Source organism: Mustela nigripes, chromosome 1 (assembly GCF_022355385.1).
Source record: "Mustela nigripes isolate SB6536 chromosome 1, MUSNIG.SB6536, whole genome shotgun sequence".
In the NCBI taxonomy this organism is placed as follows: Eukaryota; Metazoa; Chordata; class Mammalia; order Carnivora; family Mustelidae; genus Mustela; species Mustela nigripes.
Genome location: NC_081557.1, coordinates 146,452,278 through 146,476,579, shown reverse-complemented (window position 1 = coordinate 146,476,579; position 24,302 = coordinate 146,452,278). Strand labels below are relative to the sequence as shown.

General features: G+C 33.9%; 1 protein-coding gene across 9 annotated transcripts in view; it reads left to right on the top strand.

Moving 5' to 3' along the window:
* The window catches only part of RBM46 (RNA binding motif protein 46), a 51,516-nt gene that overhangs the window by 10,813 nt on the left and 16,401 nt on the right, over positions 1 to 24,302 (top strand). For all 9 annotated transcript variants that reach the window (XM_059374863.1, XM_059374857.1, XM_059374847.1 and 6 more), the window contains 3 exons: positions 4,506 to 4,667; positions 7,961 to 8,428; positions 9,159 to 9,941. In XM_059374863.1, coding sequence (XP_059230846.1) covers positions 4,517 to 4,667; positions 7,961 to 8,428; positions 9,159 to 9,941 — 1,402 coding nt within the window. In that variant the 5' untranslated portion in view covers positions 4,506 to 4,516. The remainder of the gene's footprint in view (positions 1 to 4,505; positions 4,668 to 7,960; positions 8,429 to 9,158; positions 9,942 to 24,302) is intronic.

The following is a 24,302-nucleotide window of genomic DNA, read 5'->3' as shown; positions in this document are numbered from 1 at the left end:
ATCATGATCTGAGCCGAAGGCTGAGGCTTTAAACCACTGAGTCACCCAGGTGCCCTATTATTATCCATTTTTTTAAAAAGATTTTATTTATTTATTTGACAGAGAGAGATCACAAGTAAGCAGAGAGGCAGGCAGAGAGAGAGGAAGGAAGCAGGCTCCCTGCTGAGCAGAGAGCCCGATGTGGGGCTCGATCCCAAGACTCTGGGATCATGACCTGAGCCGAAAGCAGAGGCTTTAACCCACTGAGCCACCCAGGTGCCCCTATTATCCATTTTTTAAGGACAAGTAAACTGAAGACCAAAGTCAGAGCTAGTAAGGGAAAAGCCAGGATTTATATTTAAGCAATTATTTAGGTACTTGAATTTGTTCTTTAATTTATCACACCATTCTGCTCATCTTTATTTTAAATAAACCTTAAATGTATGTGTTGCAGATAATTTTTCCTTGTTTAAAATTTTCTATCTTGATTTTGCTTTTTTGCCCTCCAAAATAGTTTAATATTTATGTAGTAAAAATAATAGAGTAATATTTTCCTTTGAGGCTTGTTTATTTTTTGAAGGTCCTTTTTGTTTCTAAGATTCCCCTTAGTTTTGATTTGTAGTCAAAGCTTAAGATGATCAGATACACATTTTATATCACCTTGATGGCATTGTGGAGATTTTGTTTGAAGGGCGTAAGACTAAAACCTGGAACAACAGTTAGGAACCTAGTACTTACCCAGTAAGAAATAATTGAGGACGGACTGTGGGGATGGACAGGAAGAGATTGATTTCAAGATATATTCATAGGTAAAATATGCAGGTCTTTGTGACTGATAAGCTGTGAATTAAAGGAAGACTACATTAGCTTGCAAGTTGCTGGTTTTAAGTTTGGAGGAGAGGGAGTATGTTTGTTGTGATGCCGTTTATTGGTTGAGTGGATGAATTGATGGGAGATATAAAACAGGAAGGAATATAAACAGGTTTGGAAGATAAAGTGGTACTCACTTTTGGATATGTTGAATTCAGGATGCCTACTGAATACCTAATTTTCTTTCCCTTTTTTTAGAGAGAGAACACTAGTGGGGGTGGGGGAGGGTCAGAGGGAGAGAGAGAATCCCAAGCAGACTCCTTGCTGAGCATGGAACCTGATGAGGGGCTCTATCTTAGGACCCTGAAATCATGACCTGAGGCGAAATCAAGAGTCAGACCCTTAACCAATGGAGCCTGAGTATCTCATTTTCAATACGTTCATTCGGCAGTTTGGTAAATGAATCTTAGCTTCCTGAAGAAAACTGGGCTACTAAGTTGAAGGAATAAGGTAGATGGCAGGTAGAAAATATATGGGTCTATGAGCTACTTTCCTGCCTTGTTTTCTTCAGAATTACTTCATTGAATAAAATATAACAGTTCGCAAAGAGCTTTAAAGACTGTGAAAAGTTTGTATGTCTGTTATATGTGTGATATTAATGTGTTTGTAGCTATATTCATCACTCAGAAAACTTCAGCTATTTTACAATTAGGAGGGATTCTAGGAGTCACTTGACTTAGGTATATGAATTCATAATTTCTGAATATTCCACTTGCATAAAAGTCAGTTTGGATACTTTGTTTTTTGAGGGGCTTTTAAGGTAAAATTGTGGCAAAAGGGCATTTTCTTGGCAGGAGGGGATATTGAGATCAGGAAGACCTCGTATTGAATTCTTTCTGTGCCACTTTCTGGCCCCATGATCTTGGATAATTTATCTTTCTTAGCCTCAGTTTTTTCATCTGTGGAAATAATTTTCTTTTAGCAAGGTTGAGACTCCCTTTTAGTGGTTTTAGAAGCTAGAGATAATGTATACATGTTTTCTTGTGTTTATAATAGGCTACTAAATAAACGGAACCTCTTCTTTTGTTTTCAACCTGTTTTTATCCAGTGTCATACTTTTGTTCTGAAATCAGTTACTGTAAAGATAAGTATCTGGATTCTAAGCTAGAGTTATTTGTAGATGTTTAATGGTTCTAAAGGTTCCAATATATGCATAAAATTAGTATTCATGTTTATGTCCAAAAAATGAGTTTAGAGGTTTTTAACAACAGTTAGCTAACTTAATATCCATGAAAGCTATGAGATAGGCAGTGTATTTTCTGCATTTTAAAGGTGAGAAAATTAGGTTACAGAAGGGCTAAGTAAGTTAAAATTATAGCTAGTTGAGTGCAAAAGGATTTGAATCTAGGCAGTCTGGCTTCAGAACCACAGTCTACTAAGTACTAGGGAGTAAAACTGCAGTGACAGTTTTCACTTACTCTAGAGCCGAAATTCTTTGGTAATGTCTTCTCCATTCCCACCCTCTGTCCACTGTAGAGATGCTAATGCTCTTCCCTAGGTTTGTGTCTGCCACAGCACAACTCCTCTGCCCCAATCTTTGAGAAAATGCAAGATGTTTCTGAGAACAGCAAAAACAAAAGCACTGTGGGTATGTGAAAAAATAAGATGAGCTGCCCTCTATATTTATCAAAACTAACCTTTAATTAAGCCTCAGGTGATTCTAACAAGACTTTTACTTCATTGCCCCATTTAATCCTAACAGCGGCTTTGCAATAACTTGTATTGGTATTCTCATTTTATAGTGAGTAGAGAGAAAATAAGCTGACCAATTTGCACAGCTATAAAGTGGCAGAGCTAAGTCAAATTGAGGTGCTCTGGCTAAAAGTTTTGTACTTTTTTAAATGCTGTGCTGTGGTTTGGTTTCCATTTATAATAAGAAAAGTTCTGTTGAAAGTCAAAAATGGCTTGCTCAGTGCAAGATTTTAGTTTTTTTTTAAGAGAACCTTTTTTTTTTATTTTTAAGATTTTATTTATTTGTCAGAGAGGGAAAGAGAGAACGGGTACAAGCAGGGGAAGCGGCAGGCAGAAGGAGAAGCAGGCTCCCAGCTGAGCAAAGGAGCCCGATGCAGGACTCCCATCTCAGGACCCTGGGATCATGACCTGAGCTGAAGGCAGATGATTAACCACCTGAGTCGCCTAGGTGTTTTAATTTTGATTTTAACTTTTTAAGAATTATTTATTTATTTGACAGAGAGAGAGTGAGAGCACAAGCTAGGCAAGCAGCAGGCACAGGGAGAGGGAGAGCCAGACTTGCTGCTGAGCAGGGAGCCTGATGTGGGGCTTTACCCCAGGACCCTGGGATCATGACCTGAGCTGAAGGCAATACTCAATTAACTGAGCCACCCAGGCACCTCTGTGGATTTTAATTTTTGTATTTGTTAATGATAACACCAAATAAGAGAGACATAAAATTAAGAAATAGAGTAAATCAGAGTATTATCTTTTGGATCAAAGTGATTTTTCTGGCAACCTAAGGATATGGTAATTAAGTTCATTTAAAAAAATTAAAAACACATTCTTTATATATAGTGCTCAACATAGATCTCAGGTTCTCTCTAGGTCCTGCTTACCCGTTGATGTAATTTTCTTTCTTTTTCTTTTTCTTTTTTAAGTTTTATTTATTTGAGAGAGAGAGAGAGAGAGAGCATGAGCAGGAGGGGCAGAAGGAGAGGGAGAGAGAACCTTAAGCAGACTTTGCACTGAGCAGGGAGCTGGACATGGGGCTCAGTCTCAGAACCCTGAGATCATGACTGGAGCCAAAACTAAATTGGATGCTTAACTGACTGTGCCACTGATGAGCCCCTAATGTAATTTTCTTAATCTGCTGCTAGTTGAAAATCACAGTAGTTCCTGTTTCTGCTCAGAGGAAGTGGTTTTGATCCCCACTTTCTCTAGTAGCAGCTTCTTGGAACAGGGTATTTGTTTACTTACTCCAAGGATCTGTTCAATTTCTGATAACTGGTGGGGTCCTTAAAGACTGCTGACAACTTGAACCATACTGGCATTAGGCTACATTTATCTGAAAAGTATAAGGCATAATAAAATCCAGGGGCGCCTGGGTGGCTCAGTGTAACCCACTGCCTTTGGCTTAGGTCATGATCTTGGGGTCCTGGGATCTAGCCCTGCATTGAGCTCTCTGCTCGGCGGGGAGCCTGCTTCTCCCTCTCTCTCTCTGCCTCTCTGTCTACTTGTGATCTCTCTCTCTCTCTCTGTTAAATAAACAAATGAAATCTTTAAAAAAAATCATAAAATCCAGTTGGCCTATATGATAAAATAATTTAAACTTTGGGCTCCGTGGATCAGCAGTGGTCATATATTCATTGACGGCAGTATATTTATTTTGTTATTTCTGCTTTTTTTCTTCTCTAACTCCTTTCATGTATTTGTGTTTTCTATTTTTGTTGTTGTTCTTTTCTCTTTTTTACTTTTGCCTTCTTTTTTTGTAGCTTAATGCTTTTTAAAGGTACTGGTTAATTGATCAGTCACACTAAGTGAAGTTTCCAGCTTCCATTATGTAACATAACTTTGTGGGCAGGACCACAGTGGTCACCAATTGTAGCAGCCACAACTGTTTTTGGTTTCTTGAACCCCAAAGAAATCCTTCATAGGTCGCTGGTGCTTCATGTCATAAACACTGATTTTGAATTTTGTTTTAGGAATTGCAACCATGAATGAAGAAAACATAGATGGAACAAATGGATGCAGTAAAGTCAGAACTGGTACTCAGAATGAAGCAGCATTACTTGCTTTGATGGAAAAGACTGGTTACAACATGGTACAGGAAAATGGGCAAAGGAAATTTGGTGGTCCTCCTCCAGGTGTGGATTTATTTATGTTCAAAACTATTGAGTCTTCAATATACATTAGGCATATATATCCACAAATATTCCAAATAATAGTTCTTTCCTTATAACTGCTGAAATACCTTAGCAGTTATTTTTACCATTGTGAGGGAAAATTGGTAGATTATGTATGTTATGCATGTTTGACTCTTACATTTTTTTTTCAACTCTGCTCTTGGTTTAGGAAATAGTTGAGGAGAAAGTTGGGTTGGTTGGGTTTTCTTTTTTCCAATTTTTTATTAAATTCTAGTTAGTTAACATATAGTTAATAATGGTTTCAGGAGTAGAATTTAGTGATTCATTGCTTACATATAATACCCAGTGCTCAATGCAGCAAGTGCCCTGCTTAATACCTATCCCTTCTTTAGCTCTCCCCTGGCCAACCTTCCCTCCAGGAGCCTCCCATTTATTCTCTATAGTTAATAGTCTCTTATGGTTGGCTTCCTTCTCTTTATTTTCCCCTTCCCTATGTTCATCTGTTTTGTTCCTTAAATTCCACATATGAGTGAAATTATATGGTATTTGTCGTTTTCTGACTGACTTATTTTGCTTAGCATAGTACTTTATGCATGTTGTTGCAAATGGCAGGATTTCATTCTTTTTGATGGCTGAGTAATATTCCAAAGTATACTTCTTTATCCATTCATCAGTTGATGGGCATTTGGGCTCTTTCCATAATTTGGCTATTGTTGATAATGCTTCTATAAACATTGGGGTGTATATGCCCCTTCAAATCAGTATTTTTGTATCCTTTAGGTAAATACCTAGTAGTGCAATTGCTCAGTCATATGGTAACCCTGTTTTTAACTTTTTGAGAAACCTCCCAATTGTTTTCCAGAGTGACTTCACCAGTTTGCATTCCCACCAATGGTATAGAGGAAATTTATTTACTTTCTTGGAATCCTCACCAACATTTGTTGTTGCTTGTTTTATTAATTTCAGCCCTTCTTACAGGTGTGAGATGGTATCTCATTATAGTTTTGATTTGTATTTTCCTGATGATTAGCAATATTGAGCATCTTTTCATGTCTGTTGGCCATCTGGATGTCTTCTTTGGAAAAAGGTCTATTCATGTCTTCTGCCTATTTCTTAACTGGATTATTTGTTTTTTTTGGGGGGGGGTGTTGAGTTAAATAAGTTCTTTATAGATTTTTGGATACTAACCTTTTATTAGATAAGTCATTTAAATATCTTCTCCCATTCTGTAGGCTGACTTAGTTTTGTTGATTGTTTCCTTGGCTGTGCAGAAGCTTTTTATCTTGGTGAAGTCCTAATAGTTCATTTTTGCTCTTGTTTTCTTTGCCTCTGGAGATGTATCTGGTAAGAAGTTGCTATGGCTGGGGTTTATGGGTGGCTCAGTTGGTCAGGCATCTGACTCTTGATTTCAGCTCAGGTCATGATCTCAGGGTCATGAGATTGAGACCCACATTGGACTCTGTGCTCAGTGTGGAGTCTGCTTGAGGTTCTCCCTCTCCCTTTAAATAAATAAATAAAATCTTAAAAAAAAATTGCTGCGGTTGGGGTCAAAAAGGTTGCTGCCCTTGTTCACTTCTAGGATTTTGATGTTTTTTTCCTTTCACACAGTTAGGTCTTTCATACACTTTGAATTTATTTTTGCGTATAGTATAAGAAAGTGATCCAGTTTCATTCTTCTGAATGTTGTTCAGTTTTCCCAGCACCATTTGTTGAGGACACTTACCTTTTTTTCCACTGGATATGCTTTCCTGCTTTGTCAAAGGTTTATTGACCATATAGTTGTGGGTCCATTGCTGGGTTTTCTGTTCTGTTCCATTGATCTATTTTTGTGTCTATTTGTGTCTATTTTGTGTCTATTGTGATCTATTATATGTGTCTATTTTTGTGCCCATACCATACTGTCTTCATGATTACAGCTTTGTAATATAGCTTAAAGTCCAGAATTATGATGCCTCCGACTTTATTTTTCTTTTTCAAGATTGCTTTAGCTATTTGGGGTCTTGTGTGGCTCCATAAAAATTTGAGGATTGTTTGTTCATTGAAAAATGCTAGTGGATGGGGTGCCTTAGTGACTCAGTTAAATATCTTCCTTTAGCTCAGGTTGTGATCCTGAAGTACCAGGATTGAGCCCCACATCAGGCTTCCTGCTCAGTGGGGAGTCTGCTTCTCTCTCTGACCCTTCTCCATATCATGCTTGCTTGCTCTCTCAAATAAATAAAATCTTAAAAAAAAAGAAGAAAAATGTTGGTGGTATTTTGATATGGGTTGCATTAAAGGAGTAGACTGCTTCAGGTAGTATAGACATTTTAACATTATCTGTTCTTCCAGTCCATGAGCATGGGTTTTTTTTTTTTCCATTTCTTTGTATCCTCTTCATTTTCTTTCATGAGCATTCTGTAGTTTTCAATGTATAGATCTTCTTCCTCTTTGATTAGGTTTCATCGTAGTTATCTTATGGTTTTTGGTGCAGTTGTAAATGGAGTCAATTCCTTGATTTTTTTTTTCTTTTTCAGTATCGGTGTATAGAAATGCAACAGATTTCTGTACATTATTTTATATCTTGCAACTTTGCAGAATTTGTGTATTCTAACAATTTTTGGTGAAGTCTATTGGGCTTACTACTTGGGTTTATGAAGAGTCAGGATTGGGTCACTGGGAAAAAGAGTACTGTTAAAGGAGAGGTTATTTTGGGGAGGATTTTGAAAGAACAGTGAATAGAGGAGTGGTGTTTATACTAGAGGCAAACCAGATGGAAACAGCTACATAAATACGATGTTTTGCCTTTCTACTAGTAGCCAGTGTACTTTATTTGCTCAGAAACCTCCAGTTAGCTTTTTATTAGACTTAAGATAAAATCTTGCCTCTAGGCACCTGGATGGCAGCACTACAACTTTAGTACTACTTCAAGTATGTGTTAGCTGTATAGGCCTGTGTGCTCTATGGTGTTCTAACATACAAAACACTTGCTCTTTCTTAATATATCTGGAAGGTTCATTCCCTCATTTTTTTCTCATCTCCTCTTAAACCTCATATGCTCAGAGAAGGTTTACCTGAATACCGAGAATATAAGCTCTTCTGTGGCTTTATTTTTCTTCATAGCACTAGTCATTATCTCTTTTCTCTGTTGAATGTAAGCCTTATGAGGAAGGGTCTTCTATTTTGTTCACTGTTGTACCATTAATATCTAGAATAGTGCATAGCACATAGCAGGCACAGTAAATTTGTGGAATGAGTGAATCATTGAATAGTGCATATAAATATCTTATTAGAATTTGTTTATTTTTGTCTTTCAGGTTGGGAAGGTCCCCCTCCACCTAGAGGCTGTGAAGTTTTTGTAGGAAAAATACCTCGTGATATGTATGAAGATGAGTTAGTTCCTGTATTTGAAAGAGCTGGGAAGATATATGAATTTCGACTTATGATGGAATTTAGTGGTGAAAATCGAGGGTATGCTTTTGTGATGTACACTACAAAAGAAGAGGCCCAATTAGCCATCAGAATTCTTAATAATTATGAAATTCGACCAGGAAAGTTTATTGGTGTGTGTGTAAGCTTGGATAATTGCAGATTATTTATTGGAGCTATTCCTAAGGAAAAGAAGAAAGAAGAAATTTTGGATGAAATGAAGAAAGTTACAGAAGGAGTTGTAGATGTCATTGTTTATCCAAGTGCCACAGATAAGACCAAAAATCGTGGTTTTGCATTTGTTGAATATGAATCTCACAGAGCTGCTGCCATGGCTAGGAGAAAACTAATCCCAGGTAAACTTGCCTTTTAAAGTTTATTTTTTCATATTAACCTAATTGTAAATATAGAAAAATGACAGCACCTTATGGATTGATATTTTGATAATATGTAATGCCCTTAAAGAGATAAAGAGATTTTTTGAGTAAGGAAGTAAAGTAAATGGTTCTAAAAAGACAAGAAGAAGTTGTCCCTATAAAATCAGTCATTATCTGTAATAATATATGAATTTACTGAATATATACACATATACACTTTTATTGTGGTGTTAATTGTTGTTTGGTAAAAATCCAAAGGACGGTACCTAATTCTTTTGTTAAAGGTCTTTTACAAATTTTTTTAAGATCTAACCCATTTCAGAGACAAAGACAGCATGTGCAGGGGGAGAGGGATGGGGAAGGGCAGAGGGAGAAAGAGAAACAGGCTTCCCACCAATATAGGGCTCCATCCCAGAACCCTAGAATCATGACCTGAGCCAAAGGCAGATGCTTAACTGACTGAGCCACCCAGGTGCCCCAATAAATGTCTATTTTTGAAATATATTTGTACTGTTGACTCTTGAATTCCACTGTAAGTTCTGGCTGGGTTTGCCTTAGTAAAAACTTTCATGGAAGGTATCATGTGAGAAACTATATTTAACCAAATATACTGATATTGGAGTTCCTGCTTCTTTCGAGAAAGTTTTATTTAATAGTTTTTGACTTTTAGTTGTTTTAATTGTCTTCAGGTTAATTTATTTTTTTACAGGTACATTCCAACTATGGGGCCATACCATACAGGTAGATTGGGCTGACCCAGAGAAGGAGGTTGATGAGGAAACCATGCAGAGAGTTAAAGTTCTCTATGTAAGAAATTTAATGATCTCAACTACAGAGGAAACTATTAAAGCAGAATTCAACAAATTCAAACCTGGTGCAGTTGAACGAGTAAAGAAACTTAGAGATTATGCTTTTGTTCACTTTTTCAACCGAGAAGATGCAGTGGCTGCTATGTCAGTTATGAATGGAAAATGCATTGATGGAGCAAGTATTGAGGTAACACTGGCAAAACCAGTAAATAAAGAAAACACTTGGAGACAGCATCTTAATGGTCAGATTAGCCCTAATTCCGAAAATCTGATTGTGTTTGCTAACAAGGAAGAAAGCCACCCAAAAACTCTAGGCAAACCACCAACTCTTCCAGCTCGTCTCAATGGTCAACATAGCCCAAGCCCCCCTGAAATTGAAAGATGCACTTATCCATTTTTTCCTGGAACAAAGCTTACTCCAATTAGTATGTATTCTTTAAAATCCAATCATTTCAATTCTGCAGTAATGCATTTGGATTATTACTGCAACAAAAATAATTGGGCACCACCAGAATATTATTTATATTCAACAACAAGTCAAGATGGGAAGGTACTCTTGGTATATAAAATTGTTATTCCTGCTATTGCAAATGGATCCCAGAGTTACTTTATGCCAGACAAACTCTGTACTACGTTAGAAGATGCAAAGGAACTGGCAGCCCAGTTTACATTACTTCATTTGGGTAAGTTTAAAAATACTTTACATAATTATTGTAGAATATGAAACTAGGAAATACTATTATTAAAAATTATTTTGAATTGATAGTATTTAATATAGGTTTTACCTCAGTTTTATGAATTCATGGTAAATTATGTTGAGACTTTTCTCTTGTATAATCTTCCTATATTTAGCTTTTAGCTTTTTAAACATTACTTAGGGGAAAATTTGGTTTTGATTTACAGAGATCATGATCTTATTTCATTAATTTATTGTTTTTGTAATGACTAATCTTCATTTTATAATTTCTATATAACTTACAGGATGTTACTTAAACCAGCTTATAAGAGTGTCCCTACATCTTTGGTGAAGTCTACATAGTAATCATTTTGGGGGGCAGTAGCAGAGAGTTGGTAAAATCAGGGGTATTTCAGATGGATTATGTGTAGACACAACCTTAAGCTCACCAATCTGGAAATTTGTCATTATTACTCATGAAAGACGAAAAGCATCACCAAGAGGTGTTTATGACCATTCTCCTCTTAATTTCATGCTTTTAAAAGATTAAGTTTACTTAATACCTTTGAGGGATAGTTAAAAAGGCTTTGGTAACAAAACATTTTGCATTGTGAAGGAAGAGATGCAATATCACTCTGGTATTTTCTTCTGTTTTTTTTATTGTTAGTACCCTCCCCCCCCAACACCACTTTTTCTCAGTTTTTTGACAGAGTTATAGATTGTGTGATTATTTTGTGCCTCAAATAATATTTATTAGAAGAATAGTGGTTTCTTGAAGATAACAGTAATGAGTCCCTAAGAGGGATTATAATTGTTTCTTGATTATAATTGTCAAACTCTTAACTTAAAATTGATTTGTTATATGGTTGCAGAACCATACTACTGAAGCTTATTTCAGTTTAAAATTGATGCTCAAGTTTATTAAAGAGAAGGCAGTCTAAAAGGAAAACCATTGCGAAGGGGGGAGGGGAGGGAATTTTATATAGTGCTTATTCATGCTTAACCACCATAGTATGCATGTTTTTAGGAGAATCTGATCATCAGAATTTCAGGGCTGAAGGTAGGGTTTCTTTCAAAAGAAACTTTTTGGTCATGTCCTCAATTATTGGAAACATTAGGGGATTTTATAGTCATTGAAATTAATAAATTCTTAAGTATGATTTTCATTAATGCACAAAATAGAAGCCTTCCATTTTTTTTAATAAAGACAATTTAATTTAAAGATTAAAATTACATGGACAGCAAATAATTCAAATTAGGGTTCTTATAAAAAATGGATCAAATTATTTTTTTGGAGTGGAATATAGGTAATTAGTTGCTGAGCAAGATTTTCTCAGAATACTTATATCTGATCTAACATGGTAATGCTAAAACATACTTCTATCCCTACTCATTCCCTTACAAATTTAACTTAGCTTAAATTTCCAAGATTCTTAAAATAGTCTTAGTTCATAGTAGATTTTCCAGTTCGACATGATTTGCCCATCTACTTATTCCATAAAGATCAGATGCTAATTGAACCAGAGGTTTTTCATCAGCTTTTAACTCCATTATTGAGATGGTTTTGACTTGAGTTCTAGGACCATAGTTAGTTATATTGACCTTATAGTTCCTAAAGAGAATCCCTGTTCAGGTATAGTTTTCCCAACTTGATTTGTTTTTTTTTTTTTTATGGATGAAGTTAGCTTCAATAAATGAAATACTTAGAGGACACAGTTTGCTTTAGTCCTCTATTTCAGATTTTATCAGCCTTATATAAAAGCTACTTAAAATTAAAAAATCGACAATTTCTATTTTATATATTTTCTCAGTTTCTAATTACCATCAGAGAGAAGACCCAAGATCTAAATATAAGCCAAAAATTTTAATTAAACACTAGGACTTGTTTGGATGCACTACACAAGGCTTTTGAGGCCTTATCTACAAAGTGACGTAAAAATCCTTATTGCAGTTGACCAGATATGTGAGTGAAGGTTGAGGCAGCTGAGAAGAAGGGATAGAATTTAGGGAAGTGTAAGAAACCGAAATCAGGGGTCTAGAAATCTTTGATCAGAAAACAAGTGCCTGACCTTTGGAGGTTATTAAAGTAGGGCAGGAATTATAGACAGCCAGGAGGTTACATGTTGCTAAATGGGAGATTAAGGTATATATATAGACTGAATATTGTTGTGGCAGTATTCTGGTTTGCTTTTTACTTCTGTTAATATTGGACTCTGTTAATATTGGGCTTTAAAGAGTTGATGCCTTTTTAGGTACAGATCTAAAGTTTGCAAGGTTTTATTGGGTGTTTAAGGGTTGAGATCAGTTGGTAGTAGTGTGTTCTTAGAGGGTAAAGGGTGGTATGTTCTTCCTATCCTACTAAATATATACATGTTTCAAGCATTGGATTTTTCTGAGTCCTTGAGAGGTTGTTATTGGTTCCTAGAGTCTCCCAAATAGAGTTCATTAAATATTAAATCATCTTTTGGCTCTGTTTTCTTAAAGAATTTGAATGTACCTCTCCAGATGGTACAGATGAATTTGACTTCTATTTTAAAATGTTTTCTTTGGGTGTGGTAATTTTTTTTTCTTTTTTTAAGTTTGTTTTCATACCCTTCTGTTAACCCTTTCAGTTTGATGTTATTCTGAGCATTATTACCTAGTCTTACCTTGATGGTCTTTGATTATTATATGTGATATAGTCATTTACCTTTTTATTTCAGAGCCTTTAAGAATGTACTTTTAATACCCACATTGTTTGGGTGTTATCATGCCCATTTTTCAGGTTTGAAAAATAAAACAAAAAATTAGACTTTAGTTAAATGATTATCATTGGTGTTATGAGGAAAATAGTTTTCTTAAAGGGATAATAGGTACCTAAATGAGTAGTACTAGAGGTCTGAGAGTTTACTTCTAGTGACCATTTAATGCTTTTAGTGGAACCCTAAAAGTTCTTGGTGGGTAGTTCTTTAAAGTCAATTAAAAAAAATTGGGGTTATTTGGTCCCATTTAAAGTGAATTCTATTTTAAGCAAAATACCCCTAATAGAAGAAGCTAAAAGCTGGGATTTAATGCCAAAATTGAACCCTCTTTTTTTTTTTTAAACTTTGAAGTTGGAGACTATCTTCCTCTTCATAATGTCAGAGAATGATCTCGCTAACCTCACTGGAAACTGATTACGCAACCAATGGGATGAGAAATTGCCGCCTGTTTATATTTAGGAACCTGTAATATGTGAGATACTCAGTGGATTTAATACATAGACTACATACCTGTGGGCTCAGAAATAGTTTTCTATGCTAAGTATTTGATATGGAGATATCATGGGTCATTGAGTATCATATCTCTTTTTTAAAGATTTTATTTATTTATTTGACAGGTAGAGATCACAAATAGGCAGAGAGGCAGGCAAAGAGAGAGAGGAGGAGGCAGGTACCCTGCTGAGCAGAGAACTGTTGCCTGTTGCGGGGCTCAGGTCCTGGGACCCTGGGATCATGACCTGAGCTGAAGGCAGAGAGGGTTTAACCCACTGAGCCACCCAGGCGCCCTGAGTATCATATCTTTTTAAATAAGCATTTTCTAGTTAATAGTTTTGTATCTGTTTAATAATGGATCCAGGCTATGAGTGTGATAGTCTTTGCCACTATTTTGAACATTGGCCTTCCATATTTGCCACTGCTTTCCCCTGGAGGATTCTTAAACATGTTAGGAGTAGGATAAGAAAAATCAAGGAAATAAAGGGAGGTCCTGGAAAGTTACAGTTTTGACGAAAGTCCTGGAAAATACTTACTGGAAGGAGGGAGTAGCCTCAAGTGTGTCATGGCAGTTCACCTTGTTATATAATTTATTAGTAACCAATTGAAGGCAAGGCATTTTTTTTCTTATTTCTATGTTTGTATAATACTGACACAAGTGGCAAGTTTTTACTTTGAAACAGCAATAAAGAACCTCTGTCACAAATCAGCTTGTGCCATTGATGTAATTTCATCATCTTTTGGCTGTGACTAATGAAGTTTATTAAAGAACAACTTTTCTTGAATGCTTCTCATGTACTAAGTGTAATTTTGTAGCAGTCAGGAGTTAAATATAAATAAAACTTTGTTTTTGGTCTTAGGGAGAAGGCAGAGACGAACTGCAGAAGTTTTGAGAGTACAAAGGAAGGGTGTGCCCACCTGATTTGAGTTGTAAATCTTGAGAGAGTTTATGGGTAGAGGGGCACAACATGAGCAAATACCTGCTAGAAAAACAGTATGGTTCGGGGTGGCTAATGGCAAACAGTTGTGTCTGGTATTTGCTTTGGTGATTTCAGTCAGATTTTAAGGATTAGAAATTGAAAAGTTGTGGACGTTAGTTAATTGAAATTTCATCAGTCTTGATTTTTATAAAACTTTGCAAGGTTTTTTTTTTTAAATTTTTTTATTAGTATGACTGTGTTGATTTAAGTTGCTTTTCTTTTGAGCAAGTAATTTTTTTCTGGATGAATCCATCCTAAGTTGTGTGGACTATTTTATGTGTCATCTTACGGTCATCTTTTTAATATCTCCTATATTTTCTATTTTCAGTATTCATTTTGTGGCTGACTTGCATATTATTTCTCATATTTGACTTTGTAATGACATACTCTTTAGAATTTTTAATATTTTATGGTCATAGAGTGGTAAAATATTTAGATATATATTCTAAGCATGATAGCTGTTATCTTTGCTAAACCTTTAATGTCATTAAAATTAGGTTTTGATTTTTGCTACCACTTATAATTTGGTTGAAAGTTATAAAATAGAAGACACAGTACAATGAAAGAGAAGTTTTATTCTGAAAAATAATTGGTGCTTTTGTTCTTATGAGCTATCATTATTTCCAGATTGATGGGCAGAAATGCAAAAATAAAATTTTAATTAAAAAAATATGCTAACAAATTGCTTTGAAACAGAGAAACTTTTTTTTTAATTTAGGAAATAATTTTGGGAGACAAGCTCAATATATGTAATGTTTGTATCATATTTAAATGAAATTTATTATAAATAAAAGAAAAAGAATGCCTTTAGAAAGTTATTTTTTCCAGTTTTAATTACAGTCCTAACTTTGATGATACTATTTCAAATTGATAATCTTAAAGAAAAATAATCTAAATTTCCTTTAAAATTCATCTAGTTAAAAAGAAGGAGGGATAACATCAACATTTGTACATTAATTTGATTTTGTATGACCAAATGGTGAGATGAAAATTCCATTAACTCAACTATGTGTCTTTGACCCTCTAGAGGGCCCAGTGCTCATGAAAATGTATTTTTGTTCCTCTTGAAACATACTATTTTCTTCTGCAATATCATCATCTGGTATTACTCATAATTCTTATCTTATTAATACTTTTATATTAATGAACCATAATTATCATGGAGTTAATAATGTAAGAGAAGCAGCTTATTTAACACAAAGTATTGAGTAAAAATTTAAGAACCTATAGCCTCAATCACCAACAAACAGACCTTTCATGGCAAATGAATCATTTACTCTTTGTGTACCTCAGTGCCTTCACCTCTAAAATGTCAGGGTTTTTACTTGATGAGCTTTAAGGATTCCTTTATCCCCCCAATTTATGGTTTTGTTTAAAATATAGTAAAAAATCCTATGAAGGACCAGAAATAATAACTTGAATTTTTATACACACACACACACACACACACAAATATATATATATATATATATTTGAATTTAAATAGTTTAAAACCAAGGGCTGCTTTTCTAGGAATTAACTATCAGTTTAATATCCCTTTCTTTATATAATTGAAAGCTTTCATCTCTCTCCTTCACAGCAGAAAAATGGGTTAAAAAAAAAAAGTAACGAGTCACCTATTTTATTTGCATTATGACAAATAATTTCTTTTTGGTTATTTCTATCCCTGAATTTTTTCAGTTAAATATAATCAAAACTGAGATTTTATAAAACAACCTAATTACTTAAAAGTTTGGAAATTTGCCTTCTTTTGTAACAGAGAATCTAGGAAAATAATGATCTGTATTAAAACATATCATGTGACCAGCATTTCCATAGTTATGTTATTAACTAATGTGATCTGTGATTTCATTTGTTTTATATATTTATTTAATCGTGTTTGATCACTTTTTCTTTTGTTTCTTTGGTAATACCTTTCTGAAATACTTGCTCTAATATACATTTTAACAGTAGCTACTGCTTTATTTTTAAATTTAATATCTGATTTTGTCATTTAACATTTAAAAAATAATGGTTTGTAAATTTTCCTCCCTTGTATCAAATGCCACAATAAATTTTGCATGTATATTCCATTCTTAGATGTCAGCAGCAGTTTATAATTTTGCCACATGATGTCCCCTAAATATATTTTTTGGCATGGCTTTGAAAGGAATTTCAGTGTTATATTGAGATTTCTCTTCTTTCTGGCTTATTTTTGGGGGGAGGTAGACTCAGCAAAATCAGTGTGAAAAGCTGCATTAGTCTTCTGCCTGCTATGCCCTTATTTCTGTTTCCTATTGAATGGTAGACAGTAGTTACTTATCCTTTGGCAATATAATCTAGTGATAGGACTAGTGAATGGAGACAGAATGTTTTTAAAAAATGGTTTTACTATGATGATTTTATTCAAGTAATCATCTGTGCTTTTAACTACTTTAAAATTATTCAGTGCCAGTCATTTCCAGGTCTTTTGGTTAGATTAAATAAAGTATCTACTTTTATTTTTTTATTTTTTAAGATTTTATTTATTTATTCGACAGAGAGAGATCACAAGTAGGCAGAGAGGAAGGCAGAGAGAGAGGAGGAAGCAGGCTTCCCGCTGAGCAGAGAGCCCGATGCGGGACTCGATCCCAGGACCCTGAGATCACGACCTGAGCCGAAGGCAGCGGCTTAACCCACTGAGCCACCCAGGCGCCCCAAGTATCTACTTTTATTAGTTAATTTCAGATATATCATCTACTCTAGAGCAAATGATTCTCTGTTCTAGAGTAATACATACTCTATGTAAGACATGATAGGCACTACCTCCAAAAATGATGCTCTTACTTCTGGGGATTCTAAATAGAAGTTTTAAATCACGAGAGTATTAATAAGTGCTCAGAGTTCTTTGTTCCTTAAATTTGTAGTATTTGCCTAAAGATACGCTAGTTATGTGTGAGCCATTATTTATCTCATAGTAAATGACATTTGGACTACAAAAATGACCTGTTTGTGGGTTTTTATATACATAATGTAGTTCAAATTTTAAGAAAGTGATTTGTTTATATACCTTCGTGCATTGTTTTGATTCAGTAAATATCATCTGTATACCACACTGATAATTCTGCTATAATTGTATCTGTAACTTTAGGTTAAAAGGTATATAGAAATGCAGTCATTAGAAAACAATCTTTTGTAATTGTATTGCCTGATAATTTGGTGAGTGTACTCAGAAATGTCTCTTTATTTTGTGTTTAAACAGCATAGCTTGTTTTTTATAAGCAGATTAACTCAAGGGATTTACATTTGAGAAACTTAAATAGATAAAAAAAATGTAAAGTAGGATATACAATTCCAGCTTCCTTATAGGCTATGTTGACCTTCACTTTTCTCTTGTACCTTTTGATTTTCTTTCATTATGTTTTCTAAAAAGGATATTATTACTAGAAATACTTTATTTTTTCAACTATTTTTAAAAAAATAGTTGTATGTGGATTTTTGTAAGACTGCAGGGCAAGCCCATTAATATTTTTTCTTGTTGCCTTTGTTTCAGCAATACACGTTCCAGTCTGCTTGTTTATTGGCCAGGTTATGGGATAAACAAATCAGTTTGCAGCTTATGTGCCATATATGTATAAGGCTTTTTTTTTTTTTCCCTACCACTGCTGTGTTAATTTTTGGTTCAAGAATGACCAAATCAGTGTTTGTGAATCTATGAAGATTAAAGATTATTTTGGGCACAGAATGTATAAAATTCCAAATGAGCCATTATGAATCTTTGGAAAAAATGTTTAAAGTTATATTCTGCACTATAAATTTAATACTTTTTACCAAAAGTAAAAAAAAAAAATCCAAGCAAGGACATGTTTATTAATTTAAATGATTCTTACCTGTTTGTATTATGTCTTCATGTTTCCTTGAGATTTCACGAATTAAGTTTCCTTAAGTGATCAAGAATCCCTTAGGGATTCCTCAGTCTGAAATTTAGTTTTATCAAGTATGGAATTAGTGATGATACTAGAGCATTGGAAAGCTATTCCTTTTCTCTTAAGAAGTAGAGGGGAAAAGGAGATACTAAGCAAAAATAGGATTATTTGTCCCATGAAAGCACTCTCCTAGCTTCTGAGGGGGATTTACACACATGATGAAATACTCGTAATTGTTTTTCCTTTTTCATTTCTTAAATTTTTTCCCCTATGGTTTACTTAGCAGTAGACTTAAGATTCTTTAACTTCTTTTATTACAGTGCATCTAGGATATGTGTGATTTTTCTGTTCTTTTTGCAATCACCTACTTTGATTTAGGTACCAGTGTTTATTAAAAACTTCACTTCTCTTGGTTTTTAAAAACTTCTGTACTTTATTTTTATTTATTTATTTATTCTTATTTATTGTAGTTCATATGCAAACAAGGAGTTGCTACATTAGTGTATATGACTTGGAGAGAGAGATAGACAAACTTTTTCATCAGTCCTCTAAGGCTTCAGAAAGTAGATTGGTGATGTCAGGCACTCGTCCATTTGAATTGGTAACTAAGGGAATGATTCCATTGCCTTAATAAATGAATTTTCAGGTAATTTCTATTTTCATTTCCTTCAGTTTGATGTGCTGTATTGAGAATTTTTCTATGACAAGAAAAATTCTGTAGTCAACTCCCAAATATTTATACTTAGATATGAGATATGAATAAACCAAAACTAAATAATCCATGTATAATTGGCTTATTTATTTAATTATATTTGTTTATCCCAGGATTTGTTTACGTGTATGGTTCATCAATTCAGGAAATTTACAAACATTCTAAAGCCCTGTTATAAAACCCAACTTAGGAAAATTTGGAAACTTCTCCTCTGCTCAGTTTTCTAGGGAGGAGGATGGCATTATCTCATATTGGTGGAGTGCATGGACTTAAGTAGAATATTCATCTTCCCTCTATTTTTTTCTCTTTTTTTTCTGGTAATGGATGGGGTTATTCACTTTGATCCTTAATTAATTATCTATGAAAACTGTGAAGTGGATTAAAGACTTTCTTGTTGAAGAGAGACCACACACGAGCTGGGCGGAGGGCAGATAGAGAGGAGAGCATCTCAAGTGGACTCTCTGATGAGCAGGGAGTCTGACCTGGGGCTTGATTCCATGACCCTGAGATCCTGAGATCCTGAGAATCTGAGAATCTGAGATCTTGACCTGAGGCAAAATCAAGAGTCAGACGCTAAACTGACTGAACCACCCAGGCACCCCAGGATTCAAATTTTAAATTGAAAGAATTGAAGCAATGGGGAATTATGAGTAGGAAAATAAAGCCAAGCAAAACCAAACAATTTATTGTTTAGGGTTATATGAATATGTGGCAAAATCATTGAGAAATGCAAAGGAATGAATAACACTCAAAAATTAGGATCATGATTACTTTAAGGGTTCAGAAAGAGAAACTGGAAAGAATGCGAGAGAGACTTCTAAGTTATTGATAATTTTCTGTTTCTCAGCCTGGGGCGGTGAGTACATGTTTTTATTCTATAAATAATGTAACTGTACATTTATATTTTATATATTCTTTTTATATAACATACTTTTACAGTTAGGTAAATAAGCTGGCAAAGAATGAAAGTTTCCCAACCAGCCAAGTGTTGAGCTTGAATTATTTTATCAAAATTAGAATGAGTCAGTTGTATTCTAGAGATTCTCAAATTCATGTAATTCAGGGATATAGGAAAGTTGTGTTGTTTCCAGACCAAATATTTTTATTCTGCTCAGACTGTATGTGAAATGTTTTGTTTTCTTTTGGGACCTGTGGTTTAATTAATCCTTGACAACCAGGGAGGACTTGGAAAATCTAATGCAAAGTAGGACAGTGAACAATTGACGAATTGGGGCTTTTTAGTTTATATATTCTGTATTTACAGAGGAAATACGATTGCTGTCTTCAAGTGTTGGAAGAGCTGGCACATGGTAAAAAGACTGTAATATGAAGTTCAGGGGTTAGAATTAAGTCTAATAGAGGAAAATTTCAGGGGGGCAGATTATGATTTAATATAACCCAGAACCAAGTAAGTGTTTAAAGTACTACAAGCTCTGTTTCACCCAGTTAAAAAAGAAAAAAAAAATCTTTGTTTTAAACCTCTTTATTAAACAAACGTATGGGGAAAGGAAAGATTCTTTACTAGACTATTAGAACTCTGAATTATTTTCCTTAACATCACTTAGAGCCTTGTTGTTTTGAATCCCTCTGAAAAATGTGCTTTTCAAAACTTCAGTGTAAGCAGGTTTGGCTTTGGCATTCTTATTCTCATATGAACAACCTTTTTGTTTATTACTCTTCACTCTTTTAGGCTTTCTGTTCTCCTTTTTGGTTTATTAATGGACAGCTGGCTGACTGTTAAACCTTGTTAATATATGCGTTGATTCAGTAAATACTTACCGAACACTGTACTTTGTCTATAAAGTTCTGAGAATCTGTAGTGAATCAGACCCAGTTGTTGCCTTCATAGGGTTTACCTTCTATGAAGAAGGTGCTAAGTTACAGTTCTGATAAACACTGAAGAGCTGCAGGGTATATGAGGATACATAACTGGATGACCTGACCTAACCTGAGGTGAGAGTGTTAGGGTTGTACATTGCACTTGGAAAGAATTTCTGCAAAATGAAATTCAGCACTTTATATTTAGTATAAATTTAGGCTCCATAGACTAAAAGAGCATGGCATTTGGAGCCAGATTTCCTGAATTCAAATCCCAGCTTCATCACTTATTTGGAAAAGTTATTTTTACCTCTCTGTTCTTTAGTTTCCTCATCTATAAAAATGGGAATATTAACAGTATTTATCCCATAGGGTAATTGTTTGTAATAAATGTGTTAAAATGTTAAAAAGCACACAGTAATGCCATTTGTGTATTTAAGTGTGTCATACAAATATTGAAAAATAACATTCAGAAAACAAATCTAAGACAACAGTTTCCAGTCATTTATAATTATAAATATTAGTAATAGTTAAGATACTTTCGATATTTATATAGGTACTATGCTAAATGCCTTGACATATAATACATTATTCTGAAACTTCCTTAGGTAAATATTACTTTAATGCCTATACGGGCTTTTTTTTGGTAACAAACGAAGAAACTGAGGCTCTAGGAAATTAAATAGTTTGCCAGGATCCCCCAGTTAGCTAAGAGACTGTATGCTCTTAGCTGCTGTTCTTTGTAACGTCACGTGATTGAAATGATAACTAACCTGAGTCTACTGTTAAATATTTGATAACAGACTGTGAACTTGCGGGATATTATTGGCCAGTTATTCTTCTAAAAATTAAAATGGAAGGAGATGGGTCTTTGTTCCATGCTTTTACATCCTTTTCAGAGATAGTTTTATCTTTACCAGTCCTACAAGCTCATGTATCAGACCACTTCAGTGTAGTGTGGACTTAGGACATCTATCTCAGACCTAAATGGATCATTTGATTCTAAATTACAGAGATAGGTGAACATATTTTGTTTACAAGGTAAATTTGGGATTTTAAAATTTAAGATGGACATTGACAACCAGTACTGTATGTTTCAAGGTGGCAGATGATGTTTTCTTTTCCTCTATCAGATGCTAGACAGAATCTCAAACAGGTAGAGTTTGTTTATTTCATGGTCCCTTGTTTGGTACATTCATTTTGCTCTCTGATTATACTCAAAACATCTCAAACACATAATTCAGCCATATGATTTTTCAGTCTGATTATATCTGTTTTTTCATTGTTATTTTCTTGTTCAGGAACCAATACTGGCTTGCTATTGTGATATGATAAAGTTCTCTGAACTCCACATTCTCTTGTTCAGAATGCTCTCCTGGTTTTCCCCATCTTACCTAACCATAGTCAAATACCTCTTAGTTTTGATCATCTGAAATTGTCATGCTCATGGGCACTTCCAGGCTTTTCCAAGTGGTGTTCCCTCTGCTTGGAATATTCTTCTACTTGCTGTCATTTACTTAACCTCTTATATCAAGCTTTTCTTAGACATAATAACTGCCGAGGATGACTTGTTCTTTATATTACTCAACAGTTTAGTAATTTTTATATTACTCTTTATTTTTTATTGTAAAATTTTTGACCCCTCAGGATTGTAAAGCCTAGGGACTTCATACTTTTAAAAAAAATTGTTATTATTTACTGCATTTCTATAATCTAATATTGTCTCCTCCTTTAATACTTAGCCTGTAGTGCTTTTCAAATAATTGAAAATTATCTTCACATTCTAAGATTAAAGCTAAAGATTCTTATGAAAGATAAAGACTGTACTTTGAGCAGTAACTGGAAAAGGATTGGAAAAGAAATATCTGAGATATGGAGTTGGCACAGATACAGAACAATTACATTATGAATGGTGGTTAACAGGACGTTATATAATTTTATTTCAATAAAGTAGAAATGATTAGTGTATAGTTTTTAAAATGCTGATGAAATGAGTATTTAAAAATAGTGAAATCCTTAAAATTAGACTTGGGTCATGGATTATTTTATGTTAAAGATTATAAATTATATATGTGTATATATATATAAATGAAATTTGGATAGTGGAAGAATAGGAGATTTTGGTTGTAGTAGAATAGAGTATATTGGATCATATGTACAATTTTATAATTTTGTTGACCATTTATTGACCAAATATTTTGTAATTTTATTTAAAAATAATTTAATGTTATTTAATTTTTTAATATTTATTGACCATTATAGCTTCTTAAGTTCATAACATAAGCCATAGTTACATATAGTGCCATCTATAACATTTGTTAAGACATCACAAATGGAAAATAATTGGCAATAGCTTATTTGCTGTATGTTCTTTCTAAACTTATTATACTGGCTTGCATTTCTTCATTCTTCTAAACAGGTGTAGAATAAGAAGATGGAGTTCTTTCAGTTTAGTTTTCTAAAGACAGGAAAAACCCTGAAAATTCAGGTTGCTCATACAGAATTTTCTTTTGGAATATACTAGAATCCTGTGCATTCAGTTATTTTCTGTTTTGAAAAGAAGAAAGAGCAGTATGCCAAACCTGAAAGTCTGAAACACAGTTCTTCATTTTTTATACTAATTATTTAAAAATTTGTATGGAATTCTTCTTCAAACTGAAAACCAGTGAAATCTTCAAAAATACACAGTATGCTTGTACAGTTAGTTTTAAGTGATTTTTAAAACATTTCATCACATGTTTATAGAACAGTTCATATCTACAATGATAGGTCTTAGTGGATATAATGAAAATAAATACCTTAATTAGTAGGAATTTTACCTAGTTTATCTTTTTTTGGCTTTTACTTCAGCATAACAGAAGACTAAAAATAACGTATCTAATGATTTCAGCTTTATAGAAAACGAGATCCTGTTTCTGATCTTTGAAATTTGATGTATCCTATTATTATTCTTGACTTTTTGACATGCCTTTTCTTTTCCCTCGTGTCTGGATTATTGAATAATCCCTTACTGAATAATCATTATGTTGTATACCTGAAACTAAAAAAAAAAATTCTTTTGAAATAGTTTCACTGAATGAATTTATTAACAGTCAATACTTTTTAAAAGGAATAATGAATGACAAAACTAACAAATGACAAAGCACCAGTAGTAACCTTGTGTTTGACATTTACTTGAGATTCTGCTGATGGTTTTTACTTTTCCTTTGAGGATTATCATCATCTCTTCTGTACATTAACAGAAATATAATTGTCTTAGACTGATAATTTAAATCCCAGCATTTTCCCTCTTTAACTTTACTAAAGATTAACAAATAATTAATTGTAAAACTCCAGGCAGTGTGTGAAGGCCTTATGGAGGGACAACTGGTTCCGTATTTAATAGTAGTTTCAATTAGATTCTTTACTGAAAATCACCATTATAGTTTCTGAATTGCTCTGAATCATTTTTACTTTATTTTGCTAACTGTATTATGAATATAGTTTTATTTTTTAATCATAGTGATGGGTTTCTCATATATGGATATCACTATAGTAGCTGTTGTAATTCCATTTTTTTTAACTTAGTAAGTTATTACATTACATACAGACAGAAAACTCCACAAATCATAACTATAAGCTTTGTGAATTACTACAGAGGAAATATCTGTTTAGCTACCAGTGAAAACAAAATATGAACACCTCAGAAAGTTCCTTTGTTTGTACCCCAATGCACATATTATCTCCTCTCTTCCCAAACCA